This window comes from Leucopleurus acutus (assembly GCF_964270905.1).
Source record: "Leucopleurus acutus genome assembly, chromosome: 11".
Classification (NCBI taxonomy): domain Eukaryota; kingdom Metazoa; phylum Chordata; class Mammalia; order Artiodactyla; family Delphinidae; genus Leucopleurus; species Leucopleurus acutus.
In genome coordinates, this window is record NC_139152.1 from 3,127,649 (window position 1) to 3,151,514 (window position 23,866).

At 40.0% G+C, this 23,866-nt stretch overlaps 1 protein-coding gene across 14 annotated transcripts in view; it reads right to left on the reverse strand.

Moving 5' to 3' along the window:
• Positions 1-23,866, reverse strand: part of WNK1 (WNK lysine deficient protein kinase 1) — a 136,089-nt gene that overhangs the window by 15,704 nt on the left and 96,519 nt on the right. For 2 of the 14 annotated variants that reach the window (XM_082850717.1, XM_082850708.1), the window contains exons 9-21: positions 19,450-19,533; positions 12,674-12,823; positions 9,889-10,167; positions 9,104-9,201; positions 8,832-8,994; positions 8,310-8,426; positions 7,811-7,984; positions 7,554-7,608; positions 7,297-7,419; positions 5,349-6,778; positions 4,125-4,208; positions 2,425-2,508; positions 1,810-1,870 (exon numbers count right to left, since the gene is read on the reverse strand). In XM_082850717.1, coding sequence (XP_082706843.1) covers positions 1,810-1,870; positions 2,425-2,508; positions 4,125-4,208; positions 5,349-6,778; positions 7,297-7,419; positions 7,554-7,608; positions 7,811-7,984; positions 8,310-8,426; positions 8,832-8,994; positions 9,104-9,201; positions 9,889-10,167; positions 12,674-12,823; positions 19,450-19,533 — 2,902 coding nt within the window. Of the gene's footprint in view, positions 1-1,809; positions 1,871-2,424; positions 2,509-4,124; positions 4,209-5,348; positions 6,779-7,296; positions 7,420-7,553; positions 7,609-7,810; positions 7,985-8,309; positions 8,427-8,831; positions 8,995-9,103; positions 9,202-9,888; positions 10,168-10,899; positions 11,341-12,673; positions 12,824-19,449; positions 19,534-21,972; positions 23,215-23,866 lie in introns of all 14 variants that reach the window. The other 12 variants (XM_082850713.1, XM_082850712.1, XM_082850711.1 and 9 more) reach the window with 12 other exon arrangements.

The following is a 23,866-nucleotide window of genomic DNA, read 5'->3' on the forward strand; positions in this document are numbered from 1 at the left end:
ACTATGATCTGTGGACCTAATTTAGCCCACTGCTTGTTTTTATAAATAAATTTTATTGGAACACAGTTAAACTCCTTCCTTTATTTATTATCTATTACTCCTTTTAGGCTACAATATGTTGGATACTTGAGTAGCTATGACAGAGACTGTATGACCAGCAAAACCTAAAATATTCCCTTCCTGGCCTTTTACAGAACAAGTTTGTCAACCCTGCTCTAGACAATTGGAAAAAAAAAAAAGATTCCTTTTGTTTTTGTACAGTCCTATTTTATGAGCTCATTTTCCATCTTTGTTCCATTTTGAATTTACTTTGGCCTAGGCTAGTGATCTATCTTTACTTTTTTCCAAATGGCTGTCCAGTTGTCCCAAACCATTTACTGAGATATCCCCTTTTCTCACTGATTTGAAAGGTCACCTTTTTCATTTTCTACATTACATTTTAGTTTGTCCATTTCTAGACTTTCTAATCTGTTCCACTGACTTTCAAGTCACTTCTTTTAAAATGAGAGCCAATTCAGATTGTGACTGCCTTGAAAATAATTTACTTTAGAAAGGTTTTAAGTGAAATTTAGCACTTAAGGAAGACAGGAAGAAGAACATTCAGGTAATCTTATTAATAGTTGCTCAGGGAATTACATTTATGTCAGGTGGTGTTGAGGAGAATGGATATAATAAAAAGGGAAAAATATTATTAAGCACGTGCTATATAAAATTACATTAAGCATATCTCAATTATTTCACTTTTGATTATAAATGATTCTGAAGGAAAAGGCAACAAAAAATAAGTGTTACATTTCCCAGGTTCTGTGGGACTGATGGTGAAAAGAGATTTACAACAAAACTTTACAGCGCTAGTAGTTGATAATGAACTTATGACTAAGCACATGGTGATAAAAGTTCTAAGAAAACATTTAAGTTGTTGGTATGGACAATTTTTACAAAATTAAGTTGGAAATGTGCCTTTTTAAAAAAGAGATATTTATGGACAGACCAATTCTAGAGACTCCAGAAATAGATTAAAATGTTTGGGGGCTTCCCTGGTGGCACAGTGGTTAAGAATCCGCCTGCCAATGCAGGGGACACGGGTTCAAGCCCTGGTCTGTGAAGATCCCACATGCCGCGGAGCAACCAAGCCCATGCGCCATAACTACTGAAGCCTGTGCTCTACAGCCCATGAGCCACAACTACTGAGCCTGTGTGCCACAACTACTGAAGCCCGCATGCCTAGAGCCCATGCTCTGCAACAAGAGAAGCCACCGCAATGAGAAGCCCGCGCACCACAACGAAGAGTAGCCCCCGCTCACCGCAACTAGAAAGCCCACACACAGCAATGAAGACACAACACAGCCAAAAAAAAAATAATAATGTTTAAACTGATGATGTGAAATCTTACATTTGTATTTCTACCATCCATGCTGTTCAAACTTATCTATACTTCTATACATCTCAAAAGCCAAGAGGTGGCCAATGAATTAACTTTTATAAATATGCTTGAATTTCCTTGTATCTCTTACCAAGGATTTGGCTGAGCTAATAATAACAAAGGGTCTTATGCTAAGAAACTATCATTACTCCCTGGCATGCTACCCCTCAAAAAAAAAAGTAAAAAATTCACAACTTTGCTGATATTACATGCTCTCAATATTAGTATCAATGCTCCTCAATCATGAAATACATAAAAATGTTGTTCAACACGGTCTCAAGTACACCTACGAACTCTCGAGAATGTGTCTTTGACACAGTAACCTCTACCATCAATTACAGGAAGGTCTGGAAGTGGGAATACAGAGGAAGAAGGATGCTTCTCACCATCCTTCTGAAGCTGGGCTCCTGCTTCCACAACTGCTGTTGGAGCCACCACGGACACGGGCTGCAAACACACACAGATACACAACATCTTTAGCATCAGTGACTTAAAAAAAGAGTGACTTTATAACCTAAAAATAAGTCTGAGGTAAAGAAAGACAGGCATTTTATAGATTTTTAAAAGAAATTTTGAGTCTTAACCTCTCCAAACTGCTTTTTTAATTTTTCTCATGGAATGCTCAAAAGTATAACTTGGATATTCATAGAAAAAGTAGTTTTAATCAGAACATTATTGTGTCACAAGCCTAAAAGGAAGAAGTTAAGACTTCGAACTTAAAGTATAGCCTCCTCCAAAGCATAAACACAAAGTCCATAGAACTGATCGGTGGTATGATTGTAACCACAGGTAAGACAAGAAAAGTGTCTCCCAAATCAAATTTTTTCCATAGTTACACTACTGGGTCAGTGTTACTCTTTCATTCATCGTCTCATTTCTGTCGACTGGAACAAGCAAAGACTCTGACTAGGTGTTAAAGGTATTAATAATGGTCTAGGTTACAGCTTATATTCCAGAAATATAATATATTAGGGTTGTGGGGAGATTTTATCAGAACTCACACCAACTGCAGACGTCAGCACAACGGTCTCTGGACTGAGCGTTCTTCTCAGCTGAGCATCCAGATCTCCCAGGGGCTGCTGGGGCTGAAGGACACAACACAGTGAGCACAGCCTCGGGCACAGCCAGAGCCAGCTTACACAGGACACACTGCTTCCTGCTTCGGGGCCACACAACATAACACGCATCTGCTCACTCAACATTAAACTCAAAAATATCCTAAGTTCAACTTAGTTGTAACTGCTTGAATGAATTACCAAGCTCTCAAAATTTTACTGTCAAGTTCTCAAGCCACAGAAAAATTCAGTTACATTTATGTTTTTACAGTTTTGAAGTCTTCTTTCTTACCTTCTATGTTTGATGTTACTTAGAGATAGAAAAGTTAACTATTTGTCCTCTCCTTAAAAATATATTCTGAAAAATGTATCAAGATTGATTGGTAGATTAACTGTATTGTTCCCTATTTTCTTTTTCAGTTGGGCACATCTTTCTGAGAGCCTGTCCTTATGAATAAAAGATGGCATCACCACACTCTGTCACTACCTTGGCTTCTATCTACCTCTGCCTCTCCAGCCGTCATCTGTGCTTCTCCCTCTACATGCAGCAGCATCCACTTATCCTCACCCACTACATATCTAATTTGCAGTTTCTCATCACATTTTGGGCCCTCTTAGGAACTGGAATACATGTTTTTAATGAGAAAATAGGTTCAAGACTTTCACAATGCATTTTTTTTTTCAAAATTTAGCAGCCGATGGAATGGGTTCTCTATTGGAGTTATTACTTTATTATGGCAAGTTCCTTAAATTACGTTTTACTGTACATCTGGGATTAAAGAAGTAGGATAAATTCAGACTTCAAGTTAGCAATTTACCATGTTTTTCTTATATCTTATTCTAAAATAAATTCCTAACTTATTTTCAATGTTTACTAGCCTGTCCCATGTCAGAAGTTTTTTCATAGTTACAATGGGATCATACCAAGTACTTTATTTATGGGAATTCAACTAATGTGTAGGGTCGGGGGTAGGGTGGGAAAGGGAAATAATAATTTAAATAGTGCAGGCAATTCTGACCCATAGTGAGCAGAACTGAGTGTGAGATGGGAATCTCACATTCACGTCACCGGTCTCAGTTCTTCTCGGAGCAGTCTCACGTTAGCTGAGCTGTGTGGTTTTTGTACTTTAAGATATAATACCTGTTTTTTATAAACATGACGCTTACATCCAATTACTTCATTAGGTGGTCACTGAAAAAAAATGTCAAACATTCAAGAAAAAACAGGTTGTACTGAACTCAGAGAAAAAGGGCGTTACCAGTTATCAGGGTGGTAGCCTTTCCTCAGGAACTTTCACAGTTAATTTTGATGACATATAATTTTTTACTTCCACAATGGTCTAATCTTTCACTGCTCTACAAAGGTATGAATGACAGAGGAATTATATTTCTTTTGGCAAACTGTCACGTTTGCTATCTTCTTTTTTCGTAAGATATGAAAAAATATTAATATCAAATGATTTTTAGATGATTTGCTTCTTACTTTAAGTAGGGCCTGTATCATCAGCTATGGTGTTTTAAAAGAAAGTTTTTACTAAGTCAAAATCAAATAGGAGCCAGAAGGCAAGATCGTGCAATGGAGAATTTAAATGAGCTTGTGAAAGAAAGCAGAGGCACAAAAAGAAATCTGCCAAGTCTTGGGGCACCTGCGTTAGTGAAGGTCCTGGAAAAGGTGGCAGCTGCTCGCTGGGTGGAGTACCAGCTGGAAGTTCAGTACCCACTGGCAACACCTACAGACACGAAGGGAAATTCAAGTCCATGAGACACTAAGAGTAAAGACTGCATACTGGAGAGCAAACCAACTAATTCAAATGCAGAAGCATAAGAATAAAATGTATCTAGTTAAGGCAAGCTTCTCACCTGGGTTACACTCTGGTATCTACCTTAAATAAAGGACATTATAATCATGATACTATTACAGGGGTTACTATGACATACCAATAAAACGAACAGAAAAGTTTAGTAAAAGGCAATCCCCTAGTGAAAGCAGAGAGAACAAAGGCTGTTTAGACACAAGAGGCACAGTCCAGATACTCCTGAGCCTCTTATTTGGTACAGTATTATCAGGCTTTCCTGGGAAAACAAAACAGTTCAGAAATAACCATGGGGCAGGTCTGATAACAAAAGGCATCAGAAATCTAATACTATCAAGTAATCTGTATTTTGTCTGAGTGAAGCCTCTATATTACCCTGCTGTAAAAAGAATCTCACATCAATGGCAATGCCGAAAGATGGGCAAAGCATACAATACAGTAGGAGAAACACAGCCTTGTTATTTGGAGAAGATGAGAGATTGAATATGGCAGAATGAGAGGAAGCCACCATAGCAGAACCAAAAAACACTTTCTAGTTATTTTATCCCTAGCATTAGATTAATTTCTCCTCCACCACATCGAAGTCATCACCAACTTCCAACTTTTTATAAACCTCGAATTGTACATCTATGGAATCTGAGCAAGGCAGAAAATTTGCTTCATTCTCATGGAAACAAAAACTGTGAACTGCTGTTACTATGTACAATCGCCAGCAGAAACACTCAGCTCCCTTTTGGGAAATGGATTTCTTCAGTCTGTACCAATTCAGAAATAATGCTTGTATTTTACCTAACTGTTATATACACTCTTAGAAAATCTTACAACATAATTAACCCCCAATCCTGCCATATTTCATAAAAAAAAAAAAACCTCATGTTCACGTACATACATCCTAAAATCACCTTCAATCAATTTCTTTAATAAATACTGAGTACCTACCACAAGCTAGGCATCTTTATAACTATACTGCAAGGCTGTATTGTTAAAAGTGTACTTTTGGGGGAGGGGGAGAAGAGTGATCTTATTTTTCAAACTATTTCAAAACAAGAAGCTTACTGGAGGCTTAGTTAAAGGTGGCTTTGGTGCAGCAGTTCCAGGTTTCACTCCTGGTACAGCGCTGACTGGGGTGGAAACTTGCCCAGGAGTGACCGCTGGTATAACTGACGAACCAGTTGTTCCTAAGGGCAAACTGGTTGGTGGTAAGCAAGTACTCGTAGTGGAAGTCATGACTTTGCTTGGTGCAACGGCAGTGGTTGGGAGGCCTGGTGTGACAGTGGTCTCCATGACGAGTGACGTGTCCAGCGAGACAGAAGCATGCTGAGCTCCAGATGAGCTGTGCTCACTGAAGAGAGACCGCAGTTTTTCCTCTAAAGTCTTTATGTCATCAATCCCAGGAGCTTTGGGTTGAGTATCAGCATCTATTTCAGGACAGTGAGTATGGGGCTGGTTGGGAAGCAAAGCTGGTTGAGGTTGACTATGAATTAGTGTCTGCTGTACAGCAGGCACATTGGCAACAGGTTGTACCAAAGGTGGGATACTAGCTTGGGGTAGTAAAGGTGTGGAAGTAGGTCCTGCCTGGGAAAGGGCAGGAGTAGAAGCCACAGCTAATGGGATGACCAAAGGATGAGCCACACCAGGCTGAGAAACAGCACTAGATACCCCTGCCCCCAGGGAGGAGGGAGAGGAAGATGACGCGGGGAGGGACAAAGCCAATCCGGTCATGCTGCTATGAGATATCTTATCCAGTGCGTGCGCACTAACCACTACAGTCTCAGCTCGAGTAAGAGCAGAGGTGCTGCTGCTGGGTGGAAGGGACGGCTGTGCAGCTAGACTCGGGACTGGAGCGGTTGCCGACACGGATGTTAGCGTGGCTGTCCCAGCCATGCTGCCTGCCACCTGCTGCGACGATACAGGTGAAGGCTTAGCACCTGGGGCAGCAGCACTGCTCACTGCAGAGGCTGCCGTCACTGAGACTGGTACAGAGGGGAATGTGCCTGTACCGGAAACAACGCTCCCAGGTGTGGGAGCCTGAACTGACTGGGATGTCGCTGATACTGAGATGACTGCAGGCACTGTGATGCTTGACACCACACTGGAAAGTATCGGGGATTCAGATGCAGGTGGTACAGGGAGACCACTGGAGGGTATTACACCTGTGCAGGTGGCAACTCCAGCAATCCCCTTTTCAGTGGGCACTGCAACCTCAGACTGAACGGCTGATGCGGAAGCGTCACTAAGAGGGCAGCCCGTGGCAGGGGCTGACGCTGAGGGTACGGCTGCCGCTGTGGCTGGAGCTCCAGCAGGGCTGATCACGGAAGGGGGCACTGCTGGGAACGCTGGCCCTGTCGGACGGAAGTTGGCAGGTGCTGTGCTCGGCCCTTCTGCCATTTGCGTATGTCTAAGTTCAGAAAAGGCCTGCTGTAGACTAAGGGATGAAGCAGAGTGAGACAAGCTCATTCCAGCACCAGCAGATGTAGAAGCAGCAACTGCAAAGGAAAATAAAAACTCAGAATCAGTTCTTTTTAAAAAGGTGGGTTCAAAAGACTGTCTGAACAATCTACTTTTGGGATTCCCAACAATGCCACATACCAACAAGGTATAAAACCTCCCCCAAGGACATGATAGGCTCTAAAACGGCTAAGTGATATAGCAGTTCCAGCAAAAGAAATGATCTTGTATGAATATCTATTTCTGAAAAAACACGGAGTAACCTCAAACGATATACAGCAGCGCTAAATGGAGATACAAACACACAGTGCTGAATCTACACAGTATCAGTCACACGGGCTGTATCTAGTATGACCACCCTTCTGTGCCCTTTTGCTCAAATCCTCTCTATTCATCACCTATTTCCCTGTCTCCAAATGTTTATCTGTTGGTCAGTCTCAATTTTCTACTATTCTTTATTGTCTATTCATCATTTGAACTACTGCTTGATGACCAAGCTTCCAATAAAGGAGAGACACAGGGTTTATATATGTATGTGGTAGAAGCAATTCCTTACCTGTATCTGATACTTCACTGAAAATTTTTGATTCTCGTAATCGACTTTCTGGCACAGGACTTACTATAAACCGTCTTCCGGCAGAATGAACAACTTGAGTTAAAGAACTGGTAGGAAGGCCTGCTTAAAAAGAAACAAACCATTTAATTGCATTATTATTATATACATTGTCACTCACACAAAGCTTCAAGATTCCATTATTAGCACATAACTTCTTAGGTCAAAGGTAAGAACAAACAATGGAAAGAAAAAATCACCTATTTGCTGTGGCATGGAAGATGCAGGAATTGGTTGTTTGAACTCTTCCAATTTCTACAACAAACAAAAGTGATTAAATTCATTCTCTCACTCAATCTTAATGAGCAGGCACTAAGCAAAGCGCCACATGCAAAAAGAACATAAATGTTGATAATCTCAGTTACAGGTGTAATGTGGTACCGCTGGACATCGTGCAAGGCAAATTTAGCAAATATTTAACATAAACGAAGCTTCACTACAGGAACGGTCAACCTACTTGAGAGCCTGCAAAGCCATAGTCATCCTTTCCCTGGAGACTCTCCAATCCCTGGTCACCCTCTGGCTCCACACTGACGTCCTCACTGAGCATTTCATCAGCTTTTTCAATAATATCCCGCACTTGTTCCACAAATGCCTCTCTCTCCATTGCCAGAATAAAGTCATTGTTCACCTGTCAAAGAAATGTGACATCAGCTTAATTAGCAGTGTTCCCCAAGCTTTAGGTCATTCAATCACCACTTCCATGACTTCTGTCCTATCTGCACACCACCTGTATTATTATTTAGTTAATATGTAAGTTAGTTCTTCAATACCTAGTTAGACATGCCCTACACAAAAGCACCTCTAAATCACAGGTTCGGTGTGCTAGTTATAGTCACATTGAAATAAATATTTAACTGTCAAAATAGTTTACAAAATATTGCATATTTGCCTAGGGCAGTGGATATGAAGATAAAGTATGAAGGAAAAATTTGGAACTCCAAAAACAGACATACCATAATTGTTGCTATCTCCTCAGGGTTGTCACCATCTAAATCAAATTTGAATGTAACCATTTTCCGATTGTGAGTCTCTAATTGACATTCTACTACCCGGTCTCCTTTATTTGAAACCTGAAAAGAAAAAAGAAAAGGTACTTCATATCTCAGAAGAACCATGCTCAGATCTGTTACTGAATGTGACAAAGTAACATAGGTTATCACTTGAACTTAAGCCGAATGTTACCACTATTCCTTGAAGCACGGCTACTTCGCCTCTTAAACTAGGAGCAAGAAAACCTGAAGAAAACATCAGCCTTTCAGCTACTTACACATCTTCCACTGAAGGGTCTGGTAAGAATGTAAGATCTTTGTTTTACAAATAAAAACTCTCTGTATTTTTTTTTTTTAGAAATATGGAATTTAACAGTATCATTTGGGTGATACAAGATCCTAAACTTTCATCAATACACCCAAGCCTTAGAAATATTTAAATGGTACGAACTAACTATATGAAACCCAGAAGTCAGCAATACTTACATTCAAAATTCTCAATTTTGGGCGTGAAGTCTTTTCATGACGAGAGCGACTTCTTACAGATTTGCGATAATGCCGTTTGGTAGTTCTCCCTTCATGCCTTCCACTGGATGATGGGACATTCTCATTGCCGTCACTCATACCTGAAGCAACATCTGAATGTGCACTTCGGAAAAAAAAAGTTCAGTTTACGATGAGATTTAAAGGTGAGACATTTTAACGTTTCCTACCATCCTATCTACCAGTCAAGAAAGGAGAACTGTACTGTCACATACCTGTCTACAGAAGAGACCAACGTAGCAGGCTGGGTAGGTTGAGGCTGAGCCACTGGAACTGGCTCTGGAGGAGCCACCTGAGAGACGCCCTGAGTGCTCTGTAAACAGAAAGGATAATTCACACCTTGGCAGTAATATACTTTATTTATTGTCGACCATCCCCAATACGCTACTCTTCCTTTCCTTATCCCTCCCCTAAGTCCTAGAAGCACTACATTTACTAATAATTCTTAATATTCAGCATCTGCAGACAGTCATCTTAAAATTGCAAAGGAAATTTCTAAAGCTAGTCTCTGGTACAGACTGCACAGTGTGTCATCAGCCAAAACAGCTGCTAGTTAGTGAGAAACTACAACCTGCCGTGCAGCCAGCATCTCACCAGAATGTGCAACAGGGCAGGCAGAGCAAAGTGCAAAGACAGCTCAGAGCTTTCTCCAAGAGGGGCAAAAATGATCACCGGGAGCACAGCAGGGTAAGGTATTCTGGTGACTTGCCAATGGCAGGAGTTTGTGAAAGGATAAGAACAACGGCTGAAGGGCTAGCTAAAGAAGTGAAGTGCTAGCAGCGTTATCTCCTCCAAGGCACACTCACTTCCCAACAGAACAGCCAGTGGCAACAAGGCCCCACACTGGCATTTCACTCGGCTGCAAGAAGAAGTCATTCAGAAGTTAGTTCGCAATAGTTTCCAAGTGCATTCTAAACCAGGGGAAACTGTATTTCTCCTTTGTCATTTTTATCCCATTATACATATAGTTTAGACATAAACATGCAGGAATTCCATTTACCTCCAGAGCTGCTTGCTGGGAGGATGTAGTGGGGGCTTGTGCTAAACTCACTGCTGGCTGGGACACTTGAACCTGTCCTCCTATACTGCCCACAGGAACCAAAAGGCTTGATTCCACATAAGGCTGCACCACTGTAGGAAAGTAACCTGGTGCAGCCAGTGCTTCTGCCGGCATGGGAGGGGACAGGACTGTAGAAGGAATGCACACAGAAGCCACGCTGGAAGAGGGAGCAAGATTTGAGTCTCCTGGGTACTGTGGTGGCAGTCGAGGTGGGAAGCCCTGTGACAGAAACGAGGAAGGGGAATTAGTGCAGGTTGGGTCATCAAATGAGTAAAACAGCAAGACAAGCAAGAAAAAAAAAAGAAAAAAAAAAAGGGAACATAGTGAAGAAAAGTAGCCTGATCTTTTTCTAATAATTTAAAGAAGATTCTTGAAATGAAATGGTTAACTGATTTCAATTTAGGGGACAGGACTGTACACAACTATACTTTTAAGTTGCTATTTTTTTCCCTCCTGGAGACTATTTAAATAGGAGGAATAGACATAATTCCTTCTAGAAAATAACTACTTTCTACCCAGTCAAACAGGAGAATGCAAAAACTCTTCAAGGTGTCAGTCATTCCAGTCATATAATGACTTGCTAATATTCTAAATCTAAACCCTGAAACTTTTTACTGATACCATGTCGGCTACCCATATTTACTCTTCCCATAAAAAAAAGCCTGATATATTCTATTATTAGCCATATCTAGCTTTCAATCAGCTTACACTGAATATTGAGAGAACCATTTTTCTCCCAAGAGATGTCTTGGGAAAAATGGAAATGAGTCATCAGACATCATCGCCCTGTCCTTTCTCAGAATTTACTATTTTAGCATCTCTGGTTGAGATCAGCAACTTTTGTTATTGTTAGTTATTCTGATATTCAGTTATTAGGTTTTTAAGTCCTTGATGTTCTATCATTAGAACCAAACCCTCTGGTGCCCTCCTTCTCACCAGCCAACACGGTACCTGGTAGAGAACATCTCCAGAGGGGAGTGGAGCCTCAGCAGTCTGCCCGAGGTTAGCGGCTATCCCCATGGACTGAACTGCTGGCTGCAGGAGCTGCGGGTGAGCCTGACTTGGCAGCTGAGTCACAGGCTGCAGGAGGGTGGGAAGCTGACTAGGGACCACGGCGGGTCCCCCTGGGACTGCAGCTGCTGGAGCAGAGGAAGCCAAGGTAAGCAGAGGCTGATTAATGCCAGCTGCCATGGTGACAGGAAGCGGGGAGAAAGCTGGCTGAGGAGCTGAGGGGATCTGAGAAACAGAGTACTGGGGGAGTGAGGAAGGCGGGAGTGGCTGTCCCACAGGGAGGAAGTGAGCACCAGAATGGACTGGAACGACTGAGGGCTGTGTCGCAACTGGGATCTGAGGTTCGCCTTGGATAGTTGGTACTGGCTGGGAAACTGGAAGCTGGGAAGGTAAAGAAAAACAAAACAGACAGACTTTAAAAAAAAAAAAGCAAGGCTGCCAAAAGCAAGACTTATGTATTAGCCAAAAAGAAAGAAAATTAAAACAAACACCAAACCCTTGCATACATTAGTGTAAGTTAATGTGCCACATAAGAGCAGGGAGAGGACAACAGGAGACAGGGAGGCTGACAGACTGGCTGCTGTTTCAAATCTTTTGTGGCAGGAAATTTTGCTCATGCTTCATCGTTCAACAACAAAGAGAACCCTTCCATATGAAAGGTTGTTTTCTTTACAGCCTGGCTGAGATATGTTTCACATACCATAATCCACTGGTATGTTTGCTGTCACTAAATCTACAACTGATACTACAGTGATGACTGAAATTCAAAGGACTTCCTTCTCAATGGAGTTAGAGCTCATCCATAGTGCTTCCACAATTCTTAAGTCTAACACAGGCCTGTAAAAGTAGGTCTAATTACTATATTTCACTGATTGTACGATGCAATCATCCCTTTCCACCACCTGGTCATTTTAATGTTTATGACATTAAGATATATCTTACAATTAATGGTATGTCAGTTCTCAGTGTTACATAAAATAATGATGCATTTTACAATTGACAGTATCTCAGATGTGATGAAATATGACAAAAACAATACAAGCACAAGCTGCCCCGATGTTAAAGCTGAAAAAAGGTCATTCAGAAGAGCTTATCTTCTACAGGGTTACTTTTCTTTCCTTTTTTTTTTTTTTAATATTTATTTATTATTTATTTGGCTGTGCCGGGTCTTAGTTGCAACACACAGGATCTTTAGTTGCAGCATGCGGGATCTAGTTCCCTGACCAGGGATCGAACCTGGGCCCCCTGCATTGGGAGCACGGAGTCTTAGCCACTGGACCACCAGGGAAGTCCCCAGAGTTACTTTTCAAGTGACTAGAAGGATAACTTAGAAAAAAAAATCATTCCATATAAGGGTTTTTTATGACTTCAGAAGGCAATGAAGGAAGGAAACAATGCATAAATCTACGTGAAAACACAGCATTAACTGCAAACCTAGAATGATAGGTACAACTGACAATGCTAGAAAATGTCATAGGTCCAATTACTACAGCACCTTTATCAGTTCTATACCTGTCAAACTGATTTTAGGCTGATAAACCTAAAAGTTAAACATTTTTGGATTATTGCTGCTGTATATACACATTTATATTAACCAATGCATATACACAAAAGAAGCAATTTTCACTTCATTTCTGCAGTGAAAATAACCAATTTTCACCATTAGGGAAGGTAGAAGTCATGTGGCACTCCTTTCTAGAAGTTAAGCGTTCACCTGTTTTCCTGCTGACACATGCGAAAAGGACTGTGGAGGTTGAGGCTGACTTGTGGGCTGTGCAGTCATGGCCTCGCTGGAGGCTGACATCTGGGGAAGTGAATACTGCGCTGTCTGCTGAGAGGGGGTTGTCTGCTGCACTCCTTGCTGCTGAGAAGAAAACCATCACTCAGTTTTATTTCAAGTCATTAATAGCATGTTTCTAAGGAAGTATGTTTGCCTATCAGTGTCTGTAAAAGATGGCAATTAGTAATCAAGACATGCACAAACCCAAATTCACCAATTCCCCTTTTTACACATCTTTCTTTTTCATCTGGTGTTCTTTATTTGTGATGGTACAACCAAGAACTAACCCATGTTTCAAAGTTTGAGTCACCACTGGTTCTTCACCTAATAGGCTCCCTGCCCCAGTAGCAGCTCAGGTATTTATAAACACCTTCAGACACCATGTCCAAACAGACCCTCTCTTCTCCAAATTCCTCCCTCTTTGTTCCCATTTCTTGATAGCAGCTCTCACTTTGGTCCTATATTAAACTAATCCAATCTCTTCCTTTAATCTCTTTCCCTTCATCTATCAATATTTCATCAACTGTGTAATTAATTTGCTTAAAGAATAGCTTTGATAACGGCTACAAAATGGGAGAAAAGCATTGAATTTTGAACGCCAGCTTTACCATTTACTAGCTGTGATACCTTAGAGATTGCTCATTTTACTGCCAAAATGAGGTTTCCTTCTTTGAAAACAAGGACACTATCACTCAACTCAACGTACGGCAAAGGGAATGTCATCTGGAAATCAAGCATGTGCTAGGCACTCTGGTATAATACACCTAAACTTGATGAATGGCATGTAATTGTACCCAAACACTAAATTTTGCAATAAAATTAATGGCCCCCTCTAGCCTAACAAAAATCTGAACTTCATAGCTGACTTTCAAGCCTCTTTAATACCTATAACTAATTTAAAATTTTTAATTTTTTTTTTTTTTTTGCGGTATGCGGGCCTCTCACTGTTGTGGCCTCTCCCATTGCGGAGCACAGGCTCCGGACGTGCAGGCTCAGCGGCCATGGCTCACGGGCCCAGCCACTCTGAGGCATGTGGGATCTTCCTGGACCGGGGCACGAACCCGTGTCCCCTGCATCGGCAGGCGGACTCCCAACCACTGCGCCACCAGGGAAGCCCAAATTTTTAATTTTTAAATACAAAAACAATACCTGTTTGTAATAAAAATTTTAAGCAATATATTAGATTAATAGAGTTAAATGAAAATACCCAACCTCATTTCTCCACAGGCAATCACAATTAGTGGTTTGGTGCATCGACTTTATGAATTTTCTTCTATGCATAAGTGGTCATTTACACACAAGTTGATTTTGTTTTTAAAAACAAAACAAAAACACACCCGTTTTATAAATACTGTTCTCTGACATGCCATTTTCATTTTATTTATCAACGGCACTGATATCCTAATGATGAACACTTTGGTTGATTGAATTTTTTGTTACTTGAAATAATGCTACAACCAATGATAGCCTTTAGCAGCCTTAGCAGCCTTCAAACATATAATACAGTATTATCAACTACAGTCACTATGCTGTACATTGCATCCCCAAGACTTATTTATTTTTGTTTTTATATCTATTATGCATCTACCCACCTTAACAAGCATCCTAGATTTTGTTAGGTGATAATCTGCAAATAATATTTTTACTTTCCTGATATTTATTCCTCATTTCTTTCTTATTATACGAATTAAAACCATCAAAAGAATCCTGAAATGTAATAGTGACAGTAGTCATGTTTGTTTTATCCTTATTTAGCTCTGATAATGTATTCTTAACTTAAAAAAATTAGAACAAATGGCTGAATTATATAAAATTTATTTTCAGCAACTAAGATATATCATATGTATCCAACTATAAGGCAGCTCTGAATATAAGACTATTTTGCCCATTTTCCCACTAAGAAACAAGAACCAAGACAGTAGAAAACCTTTTTGGTTAACTTGAATATATTTAAACTTTAAGGAATTCACCGTGAACTATCTACAGTTATCTAAGTCATTAATATTCATACCTAAATAAGATTGTCTTTTATATAAATATACTAATTCAGAAATGTTGCTCCCCTTGCCTCATTCAAAATCTTCACATGTAATTATACATCAGCATTTTTATCTTCAGGGAAGCTACACTATGAATGATCTCGCTTTTCTGGCGCATAACATAGTACTTGTTCTTTAAGTTGTGTCTTGAGATAAAATCTGCAGTGACAAGCATCTGCTTGATTATTAGTATTAGGACAGTTCTATTGTTTTTGCAATTGTCTTACAGGTGTATATTCATGTAACCTTTAAGTGATCTTTAAATGTTATTTACAATGAACCTGGAACAGTGAAGTTGTTCCCCTAAGGACAAAATCTATGTTTAATGTCTTGGCATATATAAAACCAATTCTGTCAGATACTGCCTATAAACATTTCCAACTACATATACCCTTTAAGGTCCTTACAGGCACACTTGTTCTCAACAGTTTCACTTTATTCCATTAATATTTTTTTGTGTTATTGTTCAAAGCAAAGACCAGTAAGAGCCCCGTGATGTGAGCCTGATGAGAGTTTGACTAAGTGGTGATCCCCCTTCTTCGTAAAGGTTCAATCTGAGCAAATCCCCTGCCCCTTATATTTGGGCGCAAAATTACCTCTCTCCCGCACCCCCTTCAACGCAGACCCTTGCTTATATCACAATTTGGACTCAATCAGCTCTTTCCTGAACTCACAACTTCACTTATTTGTTTTTTGTTTTAGGCCGTGCCACGTGGCATGTGGGATCTTAGTTCCCTGACCAGGGATCAAACTAGTGCCCCCTGCATTGGGAGCACGGAGTCCTAACCAAAAGTCCTGACTTATCTGTATTCTAGCTACACTGAACCCAAGGTTTATTTGTTTCTGTCTCACAGCTTTCTACCTTTGTGCCTTCTACCTTGCTTATACTGCCCCCCTGCCCTTTTCTTTGGGCCTAGAATATTCCTTATCCTTCATCTGAATCTAACTCATAATCAGAGTCCAGTTCAAATGCTCTTTCATAAACCTACTGATATCCCCCTCCCTGCTCAGAAGAGATATAGTCTCCTCCTTTCATGGAGTCAGACTACTTGGATTTAAATTCTTTCTGTCTTTTAGAAGTTTGGGTAAAGTACTTAGCGTCTCCAGATCTCGTTTCAGCTTTCCCATCTGTACAATGGAAATAATGATAGTACCTATATTTTATATGATTCATAGAAGGATTGAATAAAAACACAGGTAGATTGCTTTGCACACTATATATGTTAGCTATTATCCTTACTCGTTTTGTAGGAGTTGACGTATATGGTTACCAGATTATTCAGGCTCCCTGAAAGTAGCCTTATATGATCCATCTTGGTAGTCCATCAGTGCCTAGCACATGGTCCTTCAGAGCATGAACTCAGTTAGGAAAAAACTGTTTAATTAGTTGTCTGTGTGTGTGTGTGTGTGTGTGTGTGTGTGTGTGTGTATGTGTGTGTGTACTGTCAAAAACGAGCAGTTTTATAAACATATACCCTCACTCCTTGCTTAGAATAATTGAGGGTGTGTGTGTGTGTGTGTGTACTGTCAAAAACGAGCAGTTTTATAAACATATACCCTCACTCCTTGCTTAGAATAATTGAGAGGCATGTATGCCAGTTATACATTAAAGCATTTATAGAGAAGTGGCACCTCTGGGTAGGACAGGAGGATATGGTTTTTTTTATTTTTGCACAATCACACTGGCTAATAATCAACACTTTCGCCAAACAAGTACTGTTTAGCATAGCAACTTGGCATCATGCTTTGCATAAAACTGCCTCTTGAAAACAGCCTGTGACCGTGTACTATCTGTTGGACAACGGTGCTTGAAAAAAATGTTCATGAGCCTCAGTTGAACAAAAAGTAAGAGATACCTACAGACTCTACATGTGCCCTATGGATGAAATTATTAAGGAAGCAGGGTAGCTCATGACCTTTCGTGGCAGCAAAATACTCAGATTTCCGGTAGGAGAAAGTTATTTCTGGTACCTCATTAAGACACGATATACCACTAGAAGAGATTCTTGATAAAAACGTGAAAAGAAGCAATCCTTTATTCAGTATATTTCAGAAACACAAGAAATAAAGTAAATTTCAGCTAAAGTTCATCTCTTTCCTCACATTAGTAAAATTAGAGAGATTGTTTCCTACGGTGGTGTTGGGACGTGACGGTATGCAAAACGAAAATCAGATCTAAAAACAGACTCTAACTGTACAGTACAGAAAGTTTACAATCTTCCTTTTCTATATATGGAACCCCAGAAGATAAAACAAAAAAATACAGCTCCTTGGGCACCTTTGCAGAATCATGAATCCCCGTAGAACTTTAATGAAGAAAAAAGAAAACTACTGTAGAAATCTTGGATTATGGTTTGTAATGTTTAGTTCTATCTATTGGCTATGCAACCCTGGAAAAGTTAAATATTCTAGACTGCATACACTTATTTAGATTGAGGGCTCAATTTTATGATTCTATTTAACTCATCCTATATTTAAAATAACTCACAAAATAAAAATATCTGAAAAAAGCATCACTGAAACGGGAATTTTTGTTTGTACTGTAGAGATAGCCATTTAGTCAGATCTTTTCCCAGAAGAGTCAAGCACCTGATTCTTTTAACCTGACATTTGTGGAGCTGCCCCCCGCCCCCCGACTGTGCATACTTTCATCACCATTAAACTCAATGGCTTATTTCACTGCTTCATAACAAATTCCTTTGGAAAAGGAAAAACAGAGCATACACTTAAATCTGCACATTTTATTGGTATTGGCCTGTGTCCAATGATAAGCGAATTAGGAGACTGGTATCCATGATAGCGTTTCTGTCCTCACTCAGCTTTATGTAACTTTTATTTTGTATTCTTATCAGGGGTTGTTAATATAATTAAACCTGTTAAGCTTGGCAAAAATGTGACTACTTGAACGTAACTATAAATATATATAGATTCAGATACTTGTCTGGAAGAAAGGGCACGAGCAAGACAAAACGTGTAATTCCCAGCCCTTCTATTCTATAAGATAGAGCTGTTGGCCACAGAGAAAATGTATATACAGGCATCTCGGAAATATTACAGGTTTGGTTCAGATCATTGCAATAAAGTGAATATTGCAATAATCCAAGTCACGTGAATTTTTTTGTTTCCTAGTGCATATACCTCACTGTAGTCTATTAAGTGTGAAACAGCATCATGACTAAAAAGACAATGTGCGTACCTTAATTTAAAAAATGCTTTATTAATAGATGCTAACCATCACCTGAGCCTTCAGCAAGTCATAATCCTTTTGCAGTAGTAACATCAAAGATCACTGATCACAGATCACCGTAACAAATATAATAGTAATGAAGATGTTTGAAATAAGTGTGGGAATTAGCAAAACGTGACACAGAGACACGAATGAGCAAATGCTGTTGGAAAAATGGTGCTGACAGACTTGCTTGAAGCAGGGTTAATACAAATCTTCAATTTGTTAAAAAAAAAAAAAAAGAAGAAGAAGAAATGTAGTACCTACGAAGCACAAGAAAGCGAAGCACAGTAAAACAAGGTTTGCCTGTATAACCAAGCTAATCTTGTACAAGGAACATCTAATCTTAAACCAGCATCAAACGACCACATGATCACATGCTGGACTGTGAGCAGGCCATTTGTAAGGAGAACTGAAAACTTAGTTTCAAAAACTGATAGAAACAAGCCAATTAAGAATTTGGTGGTTTGAAAACACACTGCATAGGGAACTATCAACAAAATAGTTCACTGGGAAGTTTTTATGACACATGTAGTGGCTATAAATTTTATTTGAAACAGATAATAAATATTCGATTGTGCCCCCAAAGCATTATTTCCATGTAAATAACTACTGTTAACTAATATCAGTGATGCACTACAGATATTTAATTTTACAATTACCAGTTTTGCTGTTGAATACATCAGCATTATACTAATCCCTTGAGTTCTCTGAACCTTTGGGAACAAATTCCCCAAATCATTTTTTTAAAGTTCCTGAAGTAGTTGTTCTTAGGCTTTCATTCATTTCAGCATAAAATCTGATGCCCCACCCCAAAGATTAGAAATAATTAAAAAGGAGTGGAGCATTACTAGAGTCAAGCACAGTGAAAGCAATGGTAAAATGCTCACAAAAGGACAAATCGTGAAATACATACACACAAAAATGACATTCTTTGTACAGTTGATCCTCGAATAACACGGGTTTGAACGGCGTGGGTTCACTTATATGTTAATTTTTTTCAGTAAATACATACTTCAGTACTATGCGATCCAAGACTGGTTTAAGCTGTCGATGTGTAACTTCAGAGAGGGAGGACCCACTATAAAGTTATGCACATATTTCTGACTGTGCAGAAGGCCTGTGCCCCTAACCCCCTGTGCTGTTCAAGGGTCAACCGTATTGTTAAAATAGCGTAGAATCATCTGTTTAAGAAGGCACATAAAGTATGTCAGTAAAGATAATTCTTTTGAATTTCAATGTATGTCTAATCTAATAGACCATTCAAAAATACATTAAACAAAAGATTTTCTAAAATGTTACTGAAGACAGGAAATGTTATGCCTCTAGATTTTCCTTTCAAAAACTTAGCAAGCCATTTACATCAGGAATCCAATTCACGAAAGACGTAAACCAGTGTTTTGGCTACTGCTAATCCATAAAACGTAGCAATGAGTTGCTCTCACCTGCTGAGAATGTTGTATGGGTTGGGAGGATGAAACCCCTGTTAAACTACTTGAAGATTGCTGACCCTGGCTCTGCCCCTGTGCCTGAAGGAGAGAAGTGAATACAAAAAATTAGAGCAGCCCAAAGGTACGTTTATACAGAGGTCAGGATTTTGCAATAAATATGTGAGCTCCTGAGAGTCTGCCTGAGCAAGATGAAACATTCGCTTGATTAAGTATGTAGGGAGAGACCACTGGGGCATGTTTTTAAAGAGAAGGTTAGAGAAGGATCATATTACAGAACATACTCTGATTCCATGCAAAAACCACTGATGGTTAAAACCTAACCTACCCCGCTGCTCAGGCTATATTTTTTGCCAAAATAGTAAGATTCAAAATAAAATTATTATTGAAAATAATCAGGAAAAATAATAAGACTATCAATGTGAAAAAACTATCCAAACGATTAAAGAAAAAAGGGTATTTAATAATGCTATTTGGTTCCTTTTGCTATTTCTTGTAGTGCTATAGCGACTTTTGTCAAAAACGTAAAAATAATTATCATCATTACCTGCCAAGTACCTAGAGCAATGGCTCTCAACCAGGGGCACTTTGCGAACCCCATGCCCCTTCCCAAAGATGTATGGCAGTGCCTGGGGCTAGTTTTGGTTGTCACAACTGCTACTGGTACTTGGTGGGGGGAGGCCAGGGATGCTGCTAAACACTCTACAAATGCACAGGGCAGCCCTCACAGCAAATAGCCATCTCACCTAAAATGTCCATACGGTTGGAATTTGAGAAACCCTCACCCAGAAGAGATCTTAAGTTAAAATAAATTAGAAGGTGAGAACTGAATGCAGGACTTGATAATAGGTGAGCTAAGAAAATGAAAAGGCCCAACTTTGCTGTTTCATTTCAGTTTAGAGGGGCTTCTCTGAAGCTTACTTGGATAGAACATCACATTCTACTGCATCTTAACCACTGTGAGTATACATTCTTTCTGCACCTTTTCTGTAAACTACCTGATGTTTGAAATTTCATTTTGGAAAGTTTAAAGGAGCAAGGCTGGCAGTGCATACACGTTCACAGTATGGGCTGGCAACCAGTGTGTTAATGTGAGCGTACCATACCGCGTGTACACACAGTTCAAGTTTCTAGATCTTTTTGCTTCTTAGTACTGCTCTAAGTAACTGATACTTTATGTATATTTTGGGGGTTATTTATGCCCCTGATGGGGGAAGAACATAGGAAGAAAGTACAAAGAAGAACATATAGTTCTTTATAAAAGAGTGGGATATTTAAAACATCTAAATGATATCTTGAATATATAATTGCAAAGTTTCCTATTTAACTGCATAGTCTCCTACATAAATTTTATAAGACTTATACATTTGACAAAATATATCGAAGGAATAATATATGAAATAGTCAATACTGACTCCACTTCTTGAATGCTATTACGTCCATCACTTTGTCTTTATTTGCAAGAGTGTGCATATGCTCATATTCATAAACAACAAAATCTAAATTTGTTGAGGAAAAATCTAAGAACTGAGGTATCTAATGGTCTTTACCTTGCAACATGTACCACAAATCCCTAAAACAAAAACAAAAAAACCCCCGTCACCCACACTAGATTCTAACTTAGTTGCTAAAAATTAGAATCAATTTTGTGGATTAACATTTTATTTGAACATATGATACACAGTGACCTGTTTGACTAATGCCTTTTTTTTTTTTTTTTTTTGGCGGTACACGGGCCTCTCACTGTTGTGGCCTCTCCCGTTGCGGAGCAGAGGCTCTGGACGCGCAGGCTGAGCAGCCATGGCTCACGGGCCCAGCCGCGGTGCGGCATGTGGGATCTTCCCGGACCGGGGCACGAACCCGTGTCCCCTGCATCGGCAGGCAGACTCTCAACCACTGCGCCACCAGGGAAGCCCTGACTAATGCCATTTTTAAAAGGCATCCTCATTTGTTAAGACAAATTCCTAAGATGTTTCCTCTCTGTCTTTTAAGATCCTTCCATACTAATGAAAACTCTGTATATTCCTAACACTACTTAAAAAAAAAAAAAGATTTCTTATTTTTCATTCTTTGCATTTTACAGGAAAAGAAATGTTATCTTCTCTATTTTTTTTTAAAAACTAGCCATGTTTGTTTCTAGGGAGAAAGAAATACTTCACATTAATATTTGTAAATAATCAATGCTCAGTCAACTTTACAGACATTTATGTGTTCACTAATAGCTGAAAACTCTGTCCACTCTACATATGGACAGAAGTAACTGATTTTGATGAGTAACTAAAATTCTAGTTTTTGTGCTCTCTTTTCCAAGGGTGTACACATGTTATTGGTAAATCGGGCCGCTTCGGTCTCATATTTTGCTCTTAAATACAAGTAGTTTAAAATCACCCCCCCGCAATGGAGAAACTCCATAATAAAATTAAACAATAACCCTCATGAATGGAAAGGAGGGATAGAAAACTTAAACATAATGGTGCACAGTAGGGTAGTGTAAAAGAACCGTGGAAGTTTTCCTATAACCTGTGGATGGAGTGCAGATCCTCCTGAAGAAAATGAGGCAGATAAAACCTGCGGAGATGTGGCTCCTTGGGGGAAACAGAAGAAAAGTGGGGATTCTTGTAACACTGTCTGAGGCAGACGGATAAAGGGTAATGAGACGTCAGAGCCAAAAGATGCAGCTGCTCCCCCTGTAGGGGGAGGTGATTGAAAATCACTGGGGTCTGAAGAAGTGATTTGTGAGGAATCACTGGAATATTCTGGGCTTCCTATGGGCCAGCTCTGTCCGGTGGGCTCTACCACAGAGACGGTCAGTTCTGGGGCCTGGAAATCAGGCTGTTCTTCAGTCACAGGCTGCAGGCGGCCGTGTAATCCTGTGGATTGAGGAGGTGGTTCTTCCTGATTCAAGTCCACAGCAACCTGTCGATTTCGGTAAATGCGCTGAGGCAAAACTCCTCCTCCTCCTTCTCCTGAAGAGGAGCATGGAGTACGAGCGTGAAACTCAAATACACAATTGCTTCTGCTCTCATTGTTATGAGTTAACACAGCAGGTGCAGAATGAGGAAAAAAGACAGGGTGAAATTTCAAGCCTGTAGCATCTGTACTGATAGGTGCAGAAATGCTAGAGAGGGGAGATCCTGGGCTCAGTCCAGAATCTAATCTTAAATTCTGGAGGTGTCCTACCACGAAAGCCTGTCCGGATGGAAATTCAAAGACAGAACTTGAGGTAGGGCCCCCTTGCCCTGGCTTCTGTTCAGGTGTCTGTCTCATAGGACTTGACAGGACTGGTGAGTTGTATGGAATGCCCTCAAACTGTTCTGCCACCTGGGCCTGGTATTGTACCCCAGCTAGATACACTGCTTCCTGAGGAATAAAGTAGTGAGCTTCTTCCGGAAGTACTAGTCCAGGTCTATAGTCACTGTAAACTTGAGTTGGTTCAAACATAGGTTGGACCTGTATCTCACATGGCTCTCCAGTGACTCTACTGGCTGCAGTACCCAACATAACTACAGCCTCTGGTGTCCAGTTAGTTGGGCTGCCACCAGGTGGAAGAAGATTTTGGCCAACAGTCCTCAGCAGGGGTTGGAAGTGGTGAGTTTGGGCTTCCAGGAAGGAGGTGCTCTTACGCCGCTGGGAAATGGCCACCTTCGGTGGACAGGTGGGAGGTGGTGAAAAAGAAACTGGACGTTCATGAATAGTTGGGAAAAATATCTGTGATTCTGGGTATGTTGGGGTCCCCCCACACGGATGCGCCATGGACTGAGGCTGTATCAACATGAATAAGACAAGTAATTCATACATTCATATGTGAAATTACATTGACATGCACAATTGGGTAACTCTGTGTAATGCTATGAAACGGTTACACCAAATTTATAATTAATAAAGAAATAACAATGCTTTTGGAAATTATGTGCATAGTAAAAATCCATTAAATACATCCAGGGTCAATAAAATTATTCTGTGGGACTCTTTGCATTAGATAAGAGCTGCTTTTCCACAACTTTCCCCTCTCAAAGGAAATGGAAGAATTTAACCTTCTAAGTGATTATTCTGAATTTACCTACAATTTGTATGTTCACTTATAACTGTACCAAGTCTTCCTACTCTGAAGCCTTATTGTCTGCTGGTGTGTTAGAGGCTCCAAGGGTTCATTTCTGATCAACTAACAGTATGTCTTCTGACTAGAAATCAGAAGAGATTTTTGGTGTACAGTAAAATATACACCACTTGGCCAGTGACTGTCATGTCTTTCCCCTGTCTGCCCCGAACCAAATGCAGTTAATTTTACTACATGAAACATGTTACAGATGCCAAATCATTGAATGTCCACTTTTCTGATTCTAGTTGTGTTGACTAATTTGGTGTTCAAAACAGGTGAAAAGGATAATTGCACACGGTAATAATTCACTTTCAC